The 13,482-nt window shown below is 40.9% G+C and overlaps 1 protein-coding gene across 1 annotated transcript in view; it reads left to right on the forward strand.

The window, feature by feature from the left end:
- Nucleotides 1-11,493, forward strand: part of LOC121282268 (gametogenetin-binding protein 1-like) — a 64,009-nt gene extending 52,516 nt beyond the window's left edge. The window contains exons 5-6 of the mRNA XM_041195903.1: nt 1,378-1,517; nt 9,215-11,493. Coding sequence (XP_041051837.1) covers nt 1,378-1,517; nt 9,215-9,265 — 191 coding nt within the window. The 3' untranslated portion in view covers nt 9,266-11,493. The remainder of the gene's footprint in view (nt 1-1,377; nt 1,518-9,214) is intronic.
- The last annotated feature ends 1,989 nt before the right edge of the window (nt 11,494-13,482 follow it).

A 13,482-nucleotide genomic window follows, 5' to 3' on the forward strand; every position in this document is an offset into this window, starting at 1 on the left:
ATCCCCACCTCCTTTCTGTTTCTTCCCCCTTCCTTTTTTTTTCCAATAATTTAAACAGATGTCTCTTTTCCCACCTATTTCCATTATTTTTAAACCTTGTATGCCCTGCTAGTCTTTCCACCCCACCGCCACTAGAGCTGTACCTTGAGTGCCCTGCCATCCATTCTTAATTAGCACATTCGTTTAGATAATATTACCACATTCAACACTTCTTTGTTCCTTTGTGACATCTTTTGATTATCTGCTCCTATCACTGCTTGCTTGTCCCTATAACCACACCACCGCCCCCCCCCACTTCTCTCCCTCCACCCCCCCACCCCCCCCCCCCCCCCACCCCACCTTAAACCAGCTTATATTTCACCCCTCTTCTAATATTCAATCAGTTCTGTTGAAGGGTCATGAGGACTCGAAATGTCAACTCTTTTCTTCTCCGCTGATGCTGCCAGACCTGCTGAGTTTTTCCAGGTAATTTTGTTTTTGTTTTGGATTTCCAGCATCCGCAGTTTTTTGTTTTTATGGACATGTGAGGGTATGTGTGTGAGAATGGGTGGTGATGTCCCTTGAGCTGGCAGTGAGTGAGGTGCCAGTGAATGTGTGATGAGACTGAATGTGAGAGTTTAGAGTGATGAGGTGTTTGCCATACCCTGGCTGCACAGTTGAGAACACTCATCCTCTTTCTGCATTGGATGGCCAACTTCTTCTGTGTCGCATTGGCACTGATCACCGCTGCCAACGCCTGCCAAGCCGGAGTGGTAATGTTGCTGCCCCTCCTGCGGCCACAGTGGGGGATAGAGGACATCACAGCGGGCCTCCTCAGCATCCAAAAGGCGCTCGAGGTCTGTAGTCTTCTTGCCTTTCGGGGTCATGTCGTCTTTGCTGCAGTCCTTGGCTGGAAGCACTGAGCGCGGTTTTACTTTAAAATGTGGTGTCTGGTGTGATGAAGCAGCAAATCGGAGCCCGCTCACCATCAACACAGCATGTTTCCTGGGAATGCATAAATAATGTGGCAGGTTTGGGATGATACAGCGTGAAAAGCCACCATCACGGCCGACGGGTAAAACCACGACCACACTAAGTGCAAATCTGGGACTGATATAAAAACTACTGCCTTGTTGGAACTTGAAGCTCTCCAATAGATTGTCCTATGGGCCAAGCTTCCTGAACATGTTCTTCATGGTCTTGAGGACTAATCAAATTAGAGGCAGGAATTAGCATTTCCAAAATTGTCTCTATGCATCACAGGTGTTGACCGTCTTAACTACGATTTTGTCATTTTCTCAAAATTGTTTCTTTTTCTAAAATAAAAAAAGATTACTTTTGTAAACAATATTTCAAAATGCCATGACTACAGATAAAATGTTAACTATATTTGAACAGGTTTTGTTGAAATGGAAATAAAGAAAATGCTTGATGTTCAGAATGAAGTTCGGCTGTGGAAGAAAGGTTTGAATGATGAGACCAGTCTGCTCCAAAGGTCAGATTCAACACTGAAAGATGCTGGAATCCTTCGTGAGCAGGTATTGAAACAAGATTGTTCAATTGTTGGTACTGTCAACTCATAGAATATTTTTTAACTAAAGCTTAGTGACCTAGTCAGTGATATAATGGCATCACTGCATCACCAATCACATCTATCATAAATCTGTAAAGCTTCCTGAAAAGCTAAAACAGTACAAGATATATTTGATATCTCTCTATCCCAGAGGACTGTTCACCCCCATAGAGCTGTGGAAGCTCAATCATTGAGCATATTCAAGGCAGAAATAGATAGATTTCTGGATACTAATGACATCAAGGGATATGGGGATAGTAAGGAAAAATAGCTTGGAGGTATATCAGGCTTGTCTTTCAGGTGGCCTGCAGGCTGGAACACAGTCCGTCATGCCTGCCAAGCATTTTCTGAGATACAAGAAAGATCAGCGGACTTGGATTTCAAAGATGCTATAGAGCTGCTCGTCCAATCACAGGCTGTTTTGTCCCCACATTTGCTGCTGATAGATTCACTAGAGGAGGGGCAGATGAGAAGGCAGAATAGGGGCTGCTGGGATATGCGTCTATATATGTGTGTGTGTGTGAGAGAAGAGTGTGTGAGAGAGCGAAAGGAGAGTGTATGTGTATGAGAGAGAGGGGTGTGCCTGTGTGTGTGTGACAGAGAGAGGAGAATGTGTCTGTGTGTGAGAGAGGGGGGAAAGTGTGTGTGTGTGTGTGTGTGTGTGTGTGAAAGAGTGAGAGGAGAATGTGTGTAAGTCTAGCTCACTGCCAATCTCAGGGCTCTCATTCACTCTCACCCCCCACACCAATACACACTCACTCCTACTCACAGGCCAGGATTTTCTGTTCCCCGGTGGGACCAAAAAATCCCGGCCACACAGTGGGTGAGGGTGAGTAAGTGAGCACCCTGAGATGGGGAGTGAGCCTGACACTACATTCTCACCCTCTCATGCTCATTTTTATTTATTGCTAATTTTTAAAAATTGTCAATTTTTTTTGCTAAGCACCTTGTTTCTTTTCATACCTCAGCTTGTTTTTTTTAAATTCATGTTTAATGTTGTGCCAAGCCTTATCTTTCTGAAATTTGCTCATTGGCCCCTTGAGTGAAAAAAACATTGAAATGTGTCACCCCCACAAAAAGGCTAAACAAGTCTGAGGTAGATGATCAGCCATGGCCTGTTGAATGGCGGAGCAGGCTCGACAGGCTGAATAGCGTACTCCCTCTCCTATTTCCTATGTTCCTACTATTCTGGAAATCTGAACTTGTGCTGGGACACCAAATCAGTGGTGGTGGAATAAAGTTCTTGGCAAGGAATGTTTAGACAAGCTTGAGTTTTAAGGCATAATTTTACATTTTTGCAGAAACAGAGGAACTCATGCTGCCAAGAATCCCCTTGATGTAATGTCAACTGACCTGCAGTAATTCATTGTTTGAAGTGATTGTTTATTTTTAGATTTATCTATCAACATTTTTGGCTTTGCAAACTCTAGTCTGACAGTGAGAATATCCATTCTGGATAACCAGCGCTGGGGGTTACTGCAATACTGGCTGAAACAGGTTAATGCTTTTGGGCAGCTTCAATTGTGCGAGGAAAATATAATTCTCTCAAACTCTTTAGAACTATTACAAAGTGATGATATATTCTGAAATTTAGTTGAAAATTTCTACCTTGATACAATCCCTTAGGACTGAAATTTGTCTCAAAATGAATGGTGAAACTGCTGTCTGATTTATAAAGAGGTAATAGCAGCATCTATAGCCCTATTATAGAAAACAATATCTCTTCTTGAACTGAAGTTAAATGATAAAGGACAGTATAAAATAGCAGCAATAAACCAGAAAGTATCCATTGTTTACTTGATAATTTACGGATGCCAATATTCATTTGGCCAAGAAATGTTGACTAAGCCCTGAAAACAGACATGTGGATTGTACTGTATGACTAACCCTTGCATGTTCATTGCATTGCAGGCAGCACATTAAATTGGTGCTGCTATGCACACCCAATGCTGTCTGGGCTGTTATAAAAACAGGAAGTGTTGGAAAAACTCAGCAGGTCTGGCAGCATCCGTGAAGAGAAAAGAAAAGTTTATTTTTCAAGTCCAATATGACTCTTCTTTGGAACATTTTCCATGCTGTTCATTAGCACAGGGCCCAATATCATGGGTAGCTGGCACTACCTAAAGGCAACCTGCACCACTTAAAGGAAAGGTGCATTGTGGCTGCAAGAATGGGTGGAAGGGTTTTCAACAGTAAATTTGGGCTGTATTTGAGCAATGGCTGAACATGCAAGGGAGTGAGCACTTAAGGTTTCCAGACAATCCAGTGGAGGACTTAGTGGAAGTGGTGGAAAGAAGGAGAGACATCCAGTAGTCATCTCTTCTCAGGAGGCAGTGGAAAGAAGTGGCAGTGGAGTGTTGCTCCACAAGCGTGAATGTAGTGCAGGAAGAAGTTTAATTATCTGACATGAATGGTCAAAGTCAGTGAACTCAACTCCAACTGCACCACTAGCCTCATCCACTGTTCAATTCTCTACATCCATACAATCCCCATCAATCAGTAATCAACCCTGAACTTCTTATGTTTTACCTCTCCTTCACATACTTAGCACTATTAGAAGTCCCATACCCCCATCTCACAGCTTGTACAAACTGGCAGCTAATCAACCATGACTCCCACATCATCCAAAGGTTTTGCAGGACACAATTCCCTCTTTTTTTTCAGGGGAAGCTGGGGCATAACACCATGCATCAGCAAAGAACTGGAAGAAGGTGTGTATCTGCATGTTTTAATCCCTGTGTCAAAGACCACATTTGGAAGGAGCATCACTGAGGCCAGACCTATTGTTAGGGCTGGAAGGATCCATGATGAGAGTACCTGCAGACCTAATCCCACTTCTCACTCATCTTAGAAACTCTTCTCTTCAGAAGCTGCAGACAGAGTGAATAAGACTTCTCAATTTCTCCTTTCCCCTCACCTCAACATAATCCTGTCCCTTTTTCATTTCAGACAGCCAAGAACGGTTATCTTCCCAAACAGTGCAGGAAGATGAAGACAGTGAAGATGAAGAGACACTGTCACTTGATCTTACACTGGCGGTCACCAGTTTAGATACTAACACTTCATGTGTTTTAGAGGCTAGAATAGAGGAAGGATATGCATGTGACAGGACACTGGCCACATGTGCAGGAGCCAGGGCAGAGGGAAAAGAATAGCACAGGTGCCAGCTGGCCAGACGTTGAGGTTCATAACAAGTATAGGTATAATTTCCGAATCAGAAGACAAGCCTTGTGACTATTTCCCACATGGCTGCAATTCGGTGGTCTTAAGTATTTACTGAGTTAATGTCCTTGTGTCAATTTCATGCCCTAGCTTCACTGATTTGATGTTGAAGCATTTAATTGAATACTGAGCATGTACTATAACTATAGTATTAAGTTCTTTTTTCTCAAGTATCCATTTGGAATGAGGGCATTGGAAACACCTTGTGTGAAGGACCACAAAAAGTGTCACAAATCTTGCATGATTTTTTTCTTTGGTTGCAATGTTTACAGTTTCTTTGTAATATTATGTTTTATTATGGATGTTGTCCATATTTATATTAATATGTGATTTTAGAATAATTTTTGTGAAGTTATTTTGTTATGGACAGGGGAGGAAGGCAAAACTGAACTCCTTTATTTTTCTTGCCATCTGTCCATAAGCAGACATATTTTAATTTTTGAAATAGGCTGTGGCATGTTTCTCCAAACCGTCTGCTTTGTGAGGTCAATTTTTAAAGTGACTTGCACTCAACTCACTTCAGGTTTAAATGAGAAGTAAAGTTCATGCCTGGCGAATGGTTGTATCTTCATACAAACGCAAGCACACAATAAGAAGACAGGAAAAAGGAATTTTTCAACTATGAATAACTTAAGGAAAAAGCATCACAGATGTGGATATCAGTTCACGTGAATGCCAGAGTCCAGTGAGGGTTCTTTCACGGAGGCGTCACAGTTCAGCTGGGCGAAGCAAGATTTTGCAGAATTCCTTTAAAGTTGATCTTGACACAGTGAGATGAGGTTGGCATCCAGAGATTTGGTCTGCTCAGCAGGCATGGCAGGAATTTTCCCAAGAAACAGGCTCTGAGGAGGCTCAGACTTGATGCAGGCTATTGGTCAGCCTGGAGTCCTGCTTTGCAGTTTACAGGCTGGAGTTTAAACAGCAGACTGAGTTGTGAGTCTGGAAATGTAATATGAAAAGAGGATTTGAGTACGGGAGCAAGGATATCTTACTGCACCTGTACAGGGCCTTGGTGAGACCACAGCCCGAGTATTGAGTGTAGTTTTGGTCATCTTACCTAAGAAAGGATATACTTGCCATAGAGGGAGAACAGCGAGTGTTCACCAGACTGATTCCTGGGGTGGCAGGATTGTTGTATGAGGAGAGATGGGGTCGACTAAGCATGTATTCATTGGAGTTTAGAAGAATGAGAGGGGATCTCATTGAAACATATAACATTCTGAAGGGGCTAGACAGACTGGATGCAGGGATGATGTTTCCTCTGGCTGGAGGGGTGGTCTAGAACAATGGGTCACAATTTCAGGATATCGGGGCAGGCGATTTAGAACTGAGATGATGAGAAATTTCTTCGCTTGGGATGGTGACCTGTGGAATTCTCTACTACAGAAGGCTGTGGAGGCCATCACTGAATATACTTAATAAGGAAATAGATAGCTTTCTAGACTCTAAAGGTGTCAAGGGGTATGGGGAGAGAGCGGGTGTATGGCATTGAGATAGAGGATCAGCCATGATCATACTGAATGGCGGAACAGGCTCGAAGGGTGAATGACCCACTCCTGCTCCTGTTTTCAATGTTTCCAAAATGTTCCAAAGGCCCAAAGCTTAGGTCACATGATGTTGCCCATTAATAAGCCAGTTGCAGGCTAATGGGTAGTTTCTATGCCTCTGGTCAAAATCCATTTTTCACATTAGGAGATAAATGGTAACTTTTAGCGCCTCTGCAGACAACATAAGTTTCGATGGCTTCCCTTTTGTTTTCTGACGAGGCTGGGAGATGAATTGTCTGCTGGTCCCTGGTTTAATTGATTGTAATGTGTCCTCACAATGACAGGTGCGAGATTCCACAGGGGTGAGGGTTAAGCTTTTGTTCTGTAACTGTGGTTGGAAATTTTCAGAAACTGTAACTAACTTGTGAATCATGTGACATGTAGCAGCCATCTTTTGGTTCAGCAAAAGTCTACTTTTTAAATAAGCAAAAAAGTGATGTATGATTTAACAGTTTATGATCTCTTTCATGTCTTAGTGACATGACCACTTTTAATACTTTTTGCAATAATTCTGTGTCTTAAGTATCTCAAATACAAATATTCCCTGGTTAAAGTGGTAGAAGGTAAAATAAGGCATGTCTGAGAGATCAGCAGAGACCAGACCATAATCTTCAGACTTTGGCATACTTGTCAGTGGCCAAGGAAAACTTTTGCAGCTTGCTTTAAATCAGCAGGGAGTCAGCTGCACAACTTGCCAGCAAGGTTAGCTGCAGCCACTTGCAAACTAGTGATGGTTTTGCCAATGGCAGACAAGATTATTCTTGTCTTTAAATGTTATCTCTTTAGTTTAGCTGATATTGCACAGTGGACAAGAATAATGTGCTGCCCCACATTGATCAGACAAATGAATTATGCAGCGATTAGCTTGGCAAACACCTCCATGAAAGGATTTTCTAGCAACTCAATACCTATGCCCAACATCAACAAACTGCTCCATTTCTCAAACTATGGTGGATCCTTAATGGCAGACAAATGCCCATCCTAAAGACTGAAGATAACCCTGAGTATTAATAGGTGATTATCTTTATGTTACACTGGTTTGATGCATGAAGCTAATGAAAGATTTGAATACAGCACCTTGACTCAACACTGATATTTAGACATTTATGCGATGCTGTGAAAGAACTGTAGGATTGTCTCTGGGTTTGTAATGAGTGACACACACCATCTTAGCCAATTACTTATACATGATACTGTTAGATAGTCTTACCTCATCATCTTCTCTTGCACACGTTAACATGTCCTGCAACTACTTTAAATAGTATTGGGCATCACCACCTGCCAGGCATGGAACATTGCCATCTTGTGGGGAAGATACCACAGATTGCCAGATACACTCTATGCCATCTCAAGCAGCATTGTCCACTTCACCAGGATCTAGTGAAGCATTGCTCTATCAATTGCCCATAAAACTCCATTTGGTGCTTTCTCATTGGATTTTTCGATCTTCATCTCTGATCTTTTTTTTGCAGATTAGTAAAATAAGATCTGAAAATGATCAAATTTAAAATGATTGAAAATATACTTGTGAATAGTATTACCTGAAAACAAATCTGGTTTCTTATTTAATTGTCAAATCCTGTAAAATATGAGAGAGGCACATCTGTCTGATCTCTTACATTATAGACTTGTTCCATGCCTGGGAATTGGAGGAGAACCGTCCAAGTGACCCCTAATTGACTTTTCATTGTCATCATTCCCAAGCACTTTCTGTAAACTTGAGTTTCTCCAGTATCCTGCTGCCCGTATGCTATCTCGCACAAAGTCCTGCTCACCCATCACCACCCCCCCCCTGTACTTACTGACCAATACTGGCTCTCAGTCCAGCAATGGCCTGATTTTAAAATTCTCTTCCTAGTTTTCAGATCCCTCCAAGGCCTTACCCCTTCCTATCTCAGTAACCTCATTCAACCCTACAATCCTCTAAGATCTCTGCAATCCTCCAATTCTGCCCTCTTGTGCATCCTGGTTTTTCTCACCACCATTGGCAGTTATGCCTTCAGCTTTCTAGGCCCTAAACTCTGGAATTTTGTTCCCTAATCCTCTTTCTTTCTACCTCCCTTTCCTCCTTTAAGACACTTCTTAAAATCCACCTCTTTGCCAAACCTGTTCTAATAACTCCTTTTGTGGCTTGGTGTCAAATTATGTTTGGTAATGCTCCTATGAAGCACCTTGGAATGTTTTACTACACTAAAGATATTTTATAAATGCAAGTTGTTATCTGAGATCAAATAACATTAAAATTACCTCATAACTTAAGATAAATCAGAGCTAGGTGAGTCAATAGGAGCTTCGACTCAATGCCCCAATGGAGTTGGAGACCGCCATAAACTGATCTTGAAGGAAAGAAGCTAATAAGTTCTTCTTCTTCGGTTAGCCTCTTAAAGCGAGGAGGATGCTTGTTACAGAACCCAAGGTAAGAAATTGTGCATGGAGTCTTTTAACATGGGGAGATGGTTGCGCTACAGCTACCACATGGTTCTGACTGACTGAGACACTCTTGCTCTTACTACCTGCATTAGGCGCTTCGGAAGGATTTACAGGTTGATAATCAACCTGTTTGGCCACGTCATCAATGTACTTTCCATGGCCATCAAGTCCTGAAGTGGGTAATAAGTTATTAGAATCATTTTGTAGGTAGTTACTAATTACATTTTATTGCATATTGCAATTTTAAAGACTTGTTATTAAAACAGAATGTGGGAACACTGAATTGTCTCATTCATATGTTAATAGTTAGCCATTGAACCTCTGAATAAATTATAATTTGTACAAAACCACATTTTTGTTAAGTGTACATTCTCAGTTGGTGCCACTTAAATTGATTGTGGAAAACTTGAAACCTTGTTCTGGGCAAATATATATTCTGAAATATTAGTTTCCTCTTCTTTAGGTTCTGCTGCTTGAGGAGAAGGATGTGCACGAAAGCAGATCTTGGCATTAGGATGGAAATTCTAAAGAAGAAAATGTAAAACAATTATAAAAATCATTCCCGTGCTAAGAGAAGAGTGAGCAGATTGAAAGAATATTGAGTTGATTAAAATGGACTATAGCTTTAAACTTAACCTAACCTCCCTTGTGGAAATGGAAAAGTGTGGGTCAAACACAGTTTTACACTTTTTCCATTTCAGTCAATGGAGAGTGAAATCAGGTGTTTTTAACCTCAGTCAAATGAATGGCCCATTATAGTCTCTTTCAAGTCTCAACCATTCCAGGATAAAGTTCCGTCTTAAATCAACAGTTTTACATTTTTCAAATTTTATATAACAAGACAGAATTATCCACAGATTCATAAGATTAAAAAGAACTTCCTTTGAAGACTGCTTTGATTTTGTGAAAGATGGATTGCTGTGAAGAATATCTAGTTTGCATTTGCCAAGACATATAGAATATTTTACTGAATAATGGACAGAAACAGGACATGTTAGCACAACCATAGTTTGGATACTGCTTCCCTTCTGTGGGGTACAGAGATGTGTGGTCTGATACTCTGGTGGTCTTCTTTTGGTTTTGCTGCTTGTAGGAAACCGTGGAATACTTGCTGTGTCCTGCAGATAGTTATCTATTATTTTCATGAAGCCAATATTTTGGAAATATCTTGCGATGGAATTCTGCAGCACTGGACGTTCATTTAGATAAAATATTTACAGTTGTTTTAAAACCCCAAACTAAAGCAATTTATATTATGGAATTTCTTGGCATGCAAACTAGACATTCTTAACAACTTTGCCCTTTAATATGGTCTACATGTGCATGTGTTTCTCATTTGCTAGTGTCTACAGCACAGTAAGTTTGATCTGAGAGATAATCGAGGCAAAGACAGATCTTGAGCCAATAGAAACCCTGAGACTGTAACGATTGAGACTTTTACCTTTTGATTAGCCTTATCCTGAAAATCTGATTGTACCACAGTTTGTTAATTTGTATAAATCAAAACCCACTTGGTGTAAGTTTCTCTGATTTATATTTTACTGAAAATAAATGTAATAATCTAAGGACATTTGTAACTTAGTAACAGATACTATGGAGAGAGTTACACAGCTGTAATTCAGCAGAAGGATGTCTCAGTTCTCCAGGAGTTGTACCAACAGCAGGGAGATCCCAAAATAGAACAACAGCATTTAATTTGAAGGGAATGTTAATAACAGCTGATAGCTGTGCTGTGATGGCACTTATGAAAAGGGTATAATAGATGATTATGCCAATCGTGAAGTTCCATAACATCACAAGGCTTGCAAGAGAGTACTAAATGTTTTTAGCCATTTAATGTACCTGGTGTGTATTAAAATATGGTTGTATTTTACGTGGGATTTATAGTTTCTTTGGATAGATTCCTTAAGATTGTTGAAGTAGTTCCATTATATTTTTGTTATTTTCTTCCCTCACATTACACATCAGTCCTTTGCTAAAAGGGTGGGCAAGTGACATGTTTCCAGGCCTGTCCTGGTACTGCTATTACTCTGCAATTTAGATATTCTAACTCAGAATAGAAATGTGTCAGTGCAGGGAGAGAGGAACTGTATTCTGCCAACCACAATAATTATTTGGAACTTTCATTGGAATGTGTACTCTCTGCATCTTGCTGGGTGTTTCTTTTAACAAATATAATAGTGGAACATGCTGAAGTGTTTAAGCAGTCATCCATAGCATCATTTAAGCACAACTTCATTATAATAGGATACAAACTAAATGCCAGTGACACATTTAAATTTGGTTTAAAGATATTTTTACTTTTGGATAAAGCTCAATATTAATGATTGCTAACTAAAAATTGCAATTGTTTTGCACAGCCCTTTCATTCTGCACACAATGCAATCAATCATTCCTGTAAATCTCCTCAGTGAGTAATTCTGTACAGCTCTTATGAAAAGCACCAGTGACTCCTTCTGGCAAAAAAGCCACATTGCACAGTGGAAGATTCTCCTGTTCTGTTACATCCACAAAGCAAATGACACAAGGCTCACTAAAATTGAATAAAACTTACAAACCCAACTAAAATAAATTGTGGATATGAGTTGGCATTTTATGATTGCACTTAGATGTTTAATGCTTTAAACAATATGAAAATTACTTTGTTCCATTAAACTAATTCTGTGAATTTGGACTGGTGCGTGTACACTTATATTTTACAGGATTGAAGGACATTTTTAAAAAAAAAAGAAAAATAACTTCTGACATTTGAGCTTGCAAGTATTGCAAGGGAATAGTTTTCAAAGCTATTTTTCTCTTGTGCTATCAATTGTCTTTAAAACAAGTATTAACTTTATTAAATTCTATCTCAATATTTTGTTGAGGAATGCTAGTAGTTTTGTTACCCAAAATGTTTGGAAATCTACTATTTCTGTAATAAATGCGACTTTCACAGTGTTGACTACATATTCTTGTGTTTGTTTTAATTAGTTCAAAAAACACCATCCTCAGATCTGTCATCCCACACAGGTCCACAAGATTGTCTTTGTACAGATACATAGACTGGCATTTTTTCGATGGCAGGGTTTCTCTCCCCACCATCTGAAGAGTCACTGAGGAATACATCCCTGCCAACGCTGCCCACCCCACAGCCATTTCACATTCCAACGAGCGTTAATTGGCTGGGGGCACGACTCCTGCCCTCACGTGGGAAGAAATCCCGCTTCAGAGAGCTGCCTGACAATCTAATTGGCCAGCAGCTCTCTAATCCCTGCAGTGCCAGAAGCTGCAGTGGACGGGACTGAAACTGTATGCAGTCTCCAGTGTCTAAACCCCAGGAGTCCAAGACCAGGTAAGTTGTGGGGTTACCAGGGTACGGAGGGTGGGGGAGGCCTTGGGGAGGGGGGTGTTGGTGGTGGACAGTGGAGGATTGGGGTGTTGATGGAGAGGCTGGGGCCGGAGAGAGGTCCTGTGGTTACAGGACCTTAAGGGGATTAGGGGGTGGTGGTGGAGGCCCAAAGCTTAAAAGGGGGCCGCTGATGGAGGTACCCTCCCCCCTTCCCACTCAAGGCCAGAACCCGATAATTTTTGAGCTTCCCCACAACTACTCCCGTCAGCCTCAAAATTGAGGCAGGGCAGGAAACGGCTCTTAAGTGATCAATAATTAACAGCCTCAATTGGGGCAAGGGTGGGTGGGCAGGCCATTTAAGGCCTCGCCTGACCCGGCATAAAATTGCAAAGAAGTCAGGGTGGGCGGGAACCTAGTGGGAAGTCCAACCGAGGAATTTTACGCTCATCCCCCGCCTACAAACCTGCCGGTGGGTGAGTGTAAAATTCTGCCCATACTGGTTAGAAGTGATTTTGTGTCTTGCATGTTACCTTTTCAAATAAAAAAGAAACTATTGTAATCCACATCAAATACTTCACATGAATGAGATTATGCTTTGTCAACACAAATGTTTCTCTATATATATATTGTTTATGTTGATTCTAATAGCAGAAACCTGCACAAGAAGGTAATCACTTGTTACACTTGAATAGTGCTGAAAAGAGAGACAAGGCTGCTGAAGCTTTTTGTCTTGCACTCATCCGGAAAAACGCAAGAGTGCCAAATTTCAAATGATCACAACACTTTATACTGCTGGAGAAAAGGCTGCTGATTGGTTGGCAAGTGGTCTCTGGCTGAGGCATTGCCATGGAGAAAGCAACAGGAACTTTCCCCAAGCTCCCAGGTAATTCAAAAAAGGTACAAGGCTTGAACATATTCCTTTTGTTTGCAGAGAACATACCCCTGAATATCAATGTATGTTGCTTCTAGCAAGTATAAGTGAGCCACGTTACGGGCTCAACTGAATATCTTAAGTTGGTTATTTGTGCAGCTATTTGCACACTCAGGATTATTCAGCAAGTGCTTTCCAATTATGGAATCACACCTAATAGTAGACGTTTTGTTTTGGGTTTTGCAAGCACAGGCTGATTCAGTACAGCCTGTACTCTACCTATTATGAACAAGCGAAGGCACATGCTGTTCGATTTGATCAGCCAATTGTGACGTATGGCCTACATACCTGGCATTGTACCGGCACTAAAATCAACTAGTTTCCCCATTTCTATCCCCATTCCACCTGCCATAATGTTGCTGTCAAATAAGCCAATTTTATATATGAGGTCAGCACAACTTTTAAAAATACAGATATCATTTATCTAAACAGATAACTGCAGATTTTAATCAATTGCTGTCATGGTAACTAT

The sequence above is a fragment of the Carcharodon carcharias genome, chromosome 9 (assembly GCF_017639515.1).
Source record: "Carcharodon carcharias isolate sCarCar2 chromosome 9, sCarCar2.pri, whole genome shotgun sequence".
Lineage (NCBI taxonomy): Eukaryota > Metazoa > Chordata > Chondrichthyes > Lamniformes > Lamnidae > Carcharodon > Carcharodon carcharias.